The following is a 7,867-nucleotide window of genomic DNA, read 5'->3' on the forward strand; positions in this document are numbered from 1 at the left end:
CACATATGCCATACCAGTAAGAGTTCCTGCTCTTCACCCCTAGTAACAGGTTTTAAGACATTCCCAGATGCAGTTAATGCCGCATAATTTTCTACTTCAGAGTGGCCATCAGTAAGGCTACCGGTGCAAAGACATGGCCTCAAGTAGTTTACCTTATTGGCGGGCACATCCAACACCATAATGCTGAACGCTGTTGTGTGCATCCATCCAAAATTGATGTGTTGTCTGGGCTTGACCTCGGGCCAGCTGTCCTACATTAGTGAGGTAAGGAAACCACCTGCATAAGGTATGGCAGCAAGCCCCAGCCAGGCAACAGTCCCAATCAATCACTGGCTCAAAGTTTTCCAGCTGAAACCCAGGCTGTGTGCAAGGACAACACTTGCGCAAACCACAACCAGTTCCGTGCCTTTCAAGTTAACCAAAACAGAGAAGAGCATCCAGGCCCTAAAAAATACCGACAAGAGGGCAAGTTCCCATTTGATCAGGTGGACGATGTGCACTCAGACATTGCAGATGTGAAAGAGCTCAGCTGGGGGTAAAGTCAGCATTCCCTTCCTGCATCCCCCCCCCAAAAAAAAACCGCCTGGAAATAAAGCACTGGGGGAGTAAAGGGACGAGGATGAATGTGTACAGTGACAGCAGAAATAACCTATTCCTGCCCAGAAGGGAAGGACAGCCCCTCTTGGGATTAACCCGGCTGCAGCACTCTGGTGCAAGAATTGTATTTTGGGTGATTTGACTAGTGATTCTGTATACATTCACCGGTTAACACTTCTTTGCTTCAATGTTTTGAGGCAAAGGAATGGGCATCTTTTAAAAATTGTTTTCCCTAGTTTACATGTGATCAACAGTCTACTTTTTAAAGCACTCTCTAGGGTCGGTGGCCATTTCAGCCCACTTTCAAAGTCTGGCGACAAGGGGAAATTAGATGCTGGCTTGGTAATCTGCACCAAGACCGTTTATCCGATAAACTAGGTCATTTACGACCAACGTCCAAGTCAGCTGGTTCATAAGCCATTGGACTGTATCGCTTCTACTTCCACCACCAAAGGACTTCACCTAACGCCTAATGTACAACTCATCTGCGTAAAAGAGCTCGCTTTCGATGGATTGTGTATAAGATCCTGAAGGGAGGGAGGTGTGGGGGAGGGGGATGGGGAAAGAAAAAAAAAAATAAATAAAAAAATAAAATCACATCCATGCAGTGGACTGATGCCCCCTGATTTATCATTCTTCGTAACAAATATTCATATTTGGTGTCAAAAAGTTAAAACAAGTGAGCTATGATATGTTATTTATAACACGCTTAATAGCCAGAGGTTTCTAAGCGCGGACCCGGGCATTGAACGTGTGGTGCTTCGTGTCTTCTTGCTTACAAGGCGAGCACTTGCCGCCGAGCTATCCTCCCGAGTTATCCGAGTGTCAATCATGTATGCTTCCAATGCAGAAAAGAATGTGTGGATATCTTTAGACCCGTTTAAAATCTCTTGTAAAACTGAAGGCCCCCACCCAGGTCAGTCCCATGGCGAAGTTTCAACCAAAGATGGCGTCCATTGGTTAGCCTACCATTTGTAACCCTAGCGCGACAGGAATGCAAGTAAACTAGTGGTTCTTTGAACATTACATTGTGTGCGCATTTTTCACCTGATAGGTGGGCATGGCTGTAAACATCAAGCAGAAGTCCCAATTCATACAAACACCCCCACCCCAACATCTTTGATAGGCACCAGTTGGGCTGGAGAGTAAACAAAATGTCCCCCAGAACTGTTGGTGTCAAGCCAACCAGGCTGTCCTAGGCTACAGACACAGGTCTACAAGTGGCGACTTACATTCACAAGCAAGCTTACATAGTTTCCACCACTGTGCAAGTCGGGGATTTAATTTCTGATCAGAAAGAGGGCAACATAAAAGACCCTTCTAGCACATCCTGAAGATAAAAAACAGTCAGATTAAATGCATGTCGGATTGGCAGGGGGTTTACGATCAGTCAATCCCGTTGTATAGGTTTTGTTAAAGAGACAGACATTCCTAAATTACATTAATGCAGTTACACAGGCAGCGAACAAGTAAAACAACTGTCCAGTCGTCTTGAAAAACATGGGGTTTATTGATTTAAACTGCAAACAGTCGTTACAAAAAGCTTTCTCTTAAACTCACACAAAGAAAAATGTAGTGAACAGTAACAGGAGAAAAAAATTACATTCATGTTTTTGCTTCTTATGGCGCCAGTCACTTTCACCTCAACGGGGAAAACTCCAAACTCGGAATAAGTAACATAAAAGGCGGGATAATGCTGTTTGGAATGTCTTCAAGATTAGGCACTTTAAGTCCATCAAGGCTTTTATTTTTTTACCCCCGAAGAAGCATTTTCTAAAAAAAAAAAAAAATTAAAAAAAAAGAATCTACTGTCTTGTGCACTGTTTCACAGCACAGTTTACATACATTCTACAGCCCGGTCATAAAAAGGCCTAGGGCCATGCAACAGGGAGAAAGAAAAAATATATTTATAAGGCAGTAACCACATTAACTCAATTTGCAGTCCAACACAATGGGGGCAGAAGGGGCAACAAAAAAAAAACCTACCAATAAATAAATCCAACACGGTTTTCGCATTTTTTTAAATTAATTTTCATTGTTTTTTAAAAATAAAATAACCAAAAGTGTAGTTACAAAAAGTCATTGTAGTATAATATATTAAACTGTGGGTAAGGAGGGGAGAAAAACAAAAAAAAAAAAAAGACTTCACAATCTTAAGATTAATATTGAAGATCATAATTTAAACATAAAAGAATATATTCTATGGATTCGTCATCCCGATAAATATGAACACAATTACAAAAAAAAGCATATGTTCGGCAATAAATACGTTTTGATAAGTTAAATAAGCTTTTTTTATATTGTTGTGCAGTGACAAGCAAAATTTGTTCTCCAATTTTTTGTTTTTGAAAGTTATACAAAATTAAAACCCAGAAAAAATGAAAAAAGGTTGGCGTGAGTGCTCTAAGGATTTGCCTAAATGTATCTAGAGCATACCATTAAAGCTGTCAATCTAATGGAACTTGTTTACATTTTTTGTCTTTCACATGGAATGAACTGCCAACCCCCCACCTTCTTTCGAAAAGAGATCACATGTCAACATGGGCACACTTGTAGCACCAAAAGTCTAAGTCTTTAGTCCATTCTGGCTGTCTCCCTTCATACCCCCCCACCCCAAAACCCACATTCATCATTTAGTCCCACTTGATTCAACAATCCATCCCACAGATCCAATTCATCATTTAGTCCCATTAGAGTCACAATCCAAAATCCATCCACAGCTTGGGTTTCCTTCTTGCAGACCAGGCAAGATTTTCCCCTAAGACGACAGGGAGTTGGAGTTTACTAGCGAGTGTCCACGTGCCACCACCAGGCTTGGCAGAAACATGGCCTTGGATGTGGGGAAAAGGGTAGTGGCAAAAAGGCAAAGTACTGAGGCCAATGGAGGGAGCTGATGTTCCGTCTCTCCCCTGCACTCAGCTATTTAAGTGCACACTGACGCCCTCTAGAGCTGGAGAGGGTAACTTGTCCCAGCAATACAGTCTTAGAAAAAAAGGCACTAATTGTTTTTGTAAACTATTTTTCTTGCTGGTGTTGACACGATTTGGCACTTGTTTTTCAGGCCTAATGCAAGCAGGTGGACATCTCAACTTCTAATCCCCTGACAAATCAGTTGAGCTTAACTTTGTAATGAGAAGGAAGAAAAGGCGAGGAGCAAAGGGCCAGTTTTTAGTCATCCGAGATAGACAGTCTGCTGAAGATGGGGAGACGTCTATTGGAATCAAGGGTGGGCGAGTCAGAGCCGCTGTTGCTGCTGGAGCTACTCAGGTAGCCTTCCTGGTCGGAGAGAGAGTCCTGAGGGCTTGGGGGAGAGTCAAACATCTGGGGTGACTCCGACATGGGTCGGAATAGGAAGGAGGTGGGCGAGCCAGGATTGTTGGAACCCAGGGGCATCTGCATGCCCATACTGGGGGCGAACAGGCTGGCCAACTCCTGGCTGGAGAAGGTGAAGGGGTTGCTTGCGCAGTTGGGAGAGTTGATGAGGTCATCTGTGCTAAGGGCCGGCGGTGGGGTGATGGACGTAGGGCTGTCCAGCAGCCCATTGGTGGTGGGGAAGCCAGCAAAGCTGTAGCTGTGCTGGAGCCGGGGCCTGTCCAGCTTGGAGTTTGAGAGGGAGAAGGGCATCTGGTCCCGCCCAGAGACCTGGCGCCTCTCTTCTGCATTGTGGATAAAGTGGCACCTGGGCCCGTAGGGGCAAAATCCGATTGTGTGGAAAGTACGACACAACTCTGTCTTGTATTTTGGGTGACGGGTCAGACTGCGCAGCTCATGGATGCCGTGGGCGAATTGGCACTTGTCGCCATATTTGCAGGCACCGTTCTCCTCAAAGGGGCGACAGAGCTCTGTTTTGTAGCGGCTCGAGTTGACCTGACCACCAGGCTTCTGCAGAAGTCGCTCGCCGTTCTCTGAAAAAGAGCGGTCACGGAACTTGTTCTCCTTGTTGCCAATGGTTGTGGAGCAGGGCTCCATCTTGAGGCTGTTGAGGAACTGGTTCTGGTTGAACTTGGGCAGTGTGACAGAGTGCCTCCTTGGAAAGCCCACCATTGCCGGCGTCCCCACAGCCTTCCTATCCAGTAGAGAGGTGTTGGTGGTCGTGGGGTTCATGATGTTGTTGTTATAATTTATCATTTTGTGGCTCTGCATTTCGGGGAGAGAGGGAGAAAATACATAGAAAGTTGTCAGCAAAGGAGCCCCAAATGTCCACCATGCAAAAATAAATTACATTTTGATCAAACACATACTACACCCCCAACCCCCGTTTAACTGCTTTGTGTGTCATAACTAAGTCTCTCTATTGATTAACTCGGTTTGTAACTTTTAATTCTAAGCAGGGCTCTGCCTCACATCTACTCCTTACTACTAACATGGTCTAGACCAGTAGTTTTCAAACTGTGGGCTTCCAAAAGTATGGCGACTGATTTTAATGAAAAAGCTGAAATGACATAAGGGGGGCCGGGGCAGCACCAATATTTTAAGGGGGACTCGGCATAGAAATGTTTGAATACCACTGGTCTAGACAAACACTGGTGAGGTCACAATAGCAAGATACGCTATGAAGCCCAAGACAACTATGAACTATGGTGGTGATGGGCAAGGTGTAATCCCACCTACACATTGGTTCCAATTTAACATTCACGAGGATCACTTAACTAGTAAACGACTAGAATTAACCTCAGAGGGGTGGGGTTACAGCAAAAGCAGACAACGCTAACCCTAAAACATACGACTCCTTTTCCATGGACAGCCCCCACGACGTTTGAAAAATGTTTGCCCTATCTAAAGACCAGCATGAAAGCCAATATCTCAAGATGTGTCCCCACCCCCAAATTAGAGAATCCTTCAGCCCAACACAAACACAACGCTGCCTGAAACCAGCAACATCTTATTTTGCGAGTGCTTAATGTTAGTCGACTGCACAAAGGCTGCTAGTATGAACAGCGGGAAACGACGCTGGTGTCAGTAAAGAACCGTGCCAATGAAGGAGTTGACATCACTGGATGCCAAAACATACACTGCGGGGTTGCAAATTTGCAAAAAAAAGCTAAAATCCTTATAAATGAAGGGTGCAGGACCAAACGATCATTTGTAGGTAGTTGAAAACTGACCTTTGCAAGGCGTCATTTCGACTTAAGTCAAACCAAATTCTGACATGGCCACTACATGAGATTACCAAATTCTAACAACTCGTATATGCCATCTGTGACACAACAGTGGCAAAGGCTGAGCTTTGGTATTCGAAAAAGGCACGAGGATCTTTCAAATTGCCACTCACCACCATATAATCAAAATACAGCAACACTGCTCCCCCTATTGACCTCTTCCTTAAAACCGGAAGCACTTCACATGCCAATTAAAGTTATGAGAGTTAAATGTTGACCCTTTTTCTGGTTGGTGCCATACCCAAAGAGCGGTGTGCGCATGGCTCATTGCATCGTTTGGTTATTTAAAAGCGGTTTTCCTGTGATTTTTGACATGTCACGCAACACTAGCTTACGAAGATCAAAAGAAACTCAACAGAACCTACAGAAATGGGCCTTTCACCAAGGGGGCCGGCTTTGCAATTTCAGACACTTTTCTTTTTTAACATCACCGCCAAAGATCAACAGTAATAAAGAACCAAAATGGGAAAACATTCACATTATATGGCGGAAATCTAAACAAAAAGCTCCAGAAATCGAGTACTCTTCTGGCGAGGTCATAAGGGCGCAGCTGGCAGACAAGTTCTGCTGTTTTATCTCTGCAAGTCGTGTATGTGGCTCCCGAGAGTACACGGTCTGCTGAGGTTAGTGGGGACGGACACTAAAAGCTCTCCAAGAAGTTACACAAGAAGCAGTGACAAAAAGAACCAAAATGTGCATTAGGGTCTGCCCCCCTTCCCCCCGCATAGTTTTCTACCTACAAAAAAAAAAAAAAAACGGCATCGCTTGAAGGCTTTACTAAAGTCACTAAGGACAACTAGCAACCCCCCCGCCCCTTTCATGGGATAGGTTTGAGACATAACTGTGTGCCTTGTTAGAGGACACGTTGAGAGGCACATACGAAATATTCAATTAAGAACACGAAACTACACAGGTCTTTAAGCTGAAGGCCAACAAAACACCTTTTTCCTAAAAAAATAAAATAAAAAAAAAAAAAAGAGAAAACTTGCGACGCCACCCCTCCATGAAAAGCCATGACAGCCAAAACACCCTACTCACACAGCATACACGTCGATAAAAAGGTACCAAGTCAGCAAAACAGTTAAAACTGCCGGTAAAAATATTGCCATTACAGAAAAAACGCGGTAGCGTAAGCATTGGAAATAAAACGGGGGGTCGGAGGAATAGCTGCAATAAAGTGCAAACACATACTCCAGCACTACGCTTTTTGTCCCCATGGGACCATGGATCTGATGGGATCCCGACAAAACTTCTAAAAACAATTGCCAAAGTTCGACACAAGGTAGGTTTATGTATTCCTGGGAACATTCTGTCCCCCTCCACATCACCTTAACCTTTTACCTAAAGCCGGCCGGTCCTTCTCCCCCCTAACTCCACTTTTAAAGGAGTTGTAGCCTGTGAAGTTGCGTACAATGCACAATTAAGACGAATGGGTTAATGAACACACAAGCTGCCAACGCAGCCGCTTTAAAAGAAGGTTTAAAAGTTAGTTAAAACAAAACATGTAACTAAAAGGGTTTCCTTTTACCTTGCATAAAACTTCGGTGATGTCGAAGATAGTGGGGGACATCAAGGCGGTGGACATGTCTGCGTTGATTTCGTCCCGAAACAATAACTTAAAAAAACACAATATATATAAAATAAAAAGAAAGTCACAGCGTGGGGGAGAGGGAGGGTGACGGGCACAGGCTCCAGCCTCCCCTTTTCCTCCGTCTTTTTTTTTTGTTATAAATTCCTCCCCTTGCTCCGGCGAACGCCTGGGACTCTTAACAGAGCTCTCTGCTTTAAAGCCAACTTATAAAGTTTCTAACCCCGTTCCGAGGAGGAGCTTCAACTTATTTAAATGAGGAAGGAGGGGAAGGAGTGAGTGACACCCGAGGGCTAAACCACCCACAACACGCTTAGGAAGAAGAGAAAAAAAACACATGCCCACGTTAAGAAACTGCAGCCAATTGCAGGACTCGGTAACTTTGCAGGGTTTTTTCCCCTAGAGATGGTGTAAAACATTTAAAAAAAAAAAAAAAAAAAAAAAAAAAAAAAAACGCCCGTCCCTTTTTGTGAAAGGAGTGGAAATTACAAGTTGGAACTTTAATTTATTCCACCCATTTAGT

General features: G+C 44.0%; 1 protein-coding gene across 1 annotated transcript; it reads right to left on the reverse strand.

The window, feature by feature from the left end:
- Nucleotides 1-2,083: 2,083 nt before the first annotated feature.
- Nucleotides 2,084-7,562, reverse strand: ZFP36L1 (ZFP36 ring finger protein like 1). Its single transcript, XM_069637376.1, has 2 exons — nt 7,285-7,562; nt 2,084-4,734 (listed from the first exon to the last, which is right to left on the reverse strand). Exons 1-2 carry the CDS (start codon nt 7,339-7,341, stop codon nt 3,766-3,768), a joined length of 1,026 nt encoding a protein of 341 aa, XP_069493477.1. The 5' UTR covers nt 7,342-7,562; the 3' UTR covers nt 2,084-3,765.
- Between the last annotated feature and the right edge of the window lie 305 nt (nt 7,563-7,867).

Source organism: Ambystoma mexicanum, chromosome 14 (assembly GCF_040938575.1).
Source record: "Ambystoma mexicanum isolate Mex_15411 chromosome 14, UKY_AmexF1_1, whole genome shotgun sequence".
In the NCBI taxonomy this organism is placed as follows: domain Eukaryota; kingdom Metazoa; phylum Chordata; class Amphibia; order Caudata; family Ambystomatidae; genus Ambystoma; species Ambystoma mexicanum.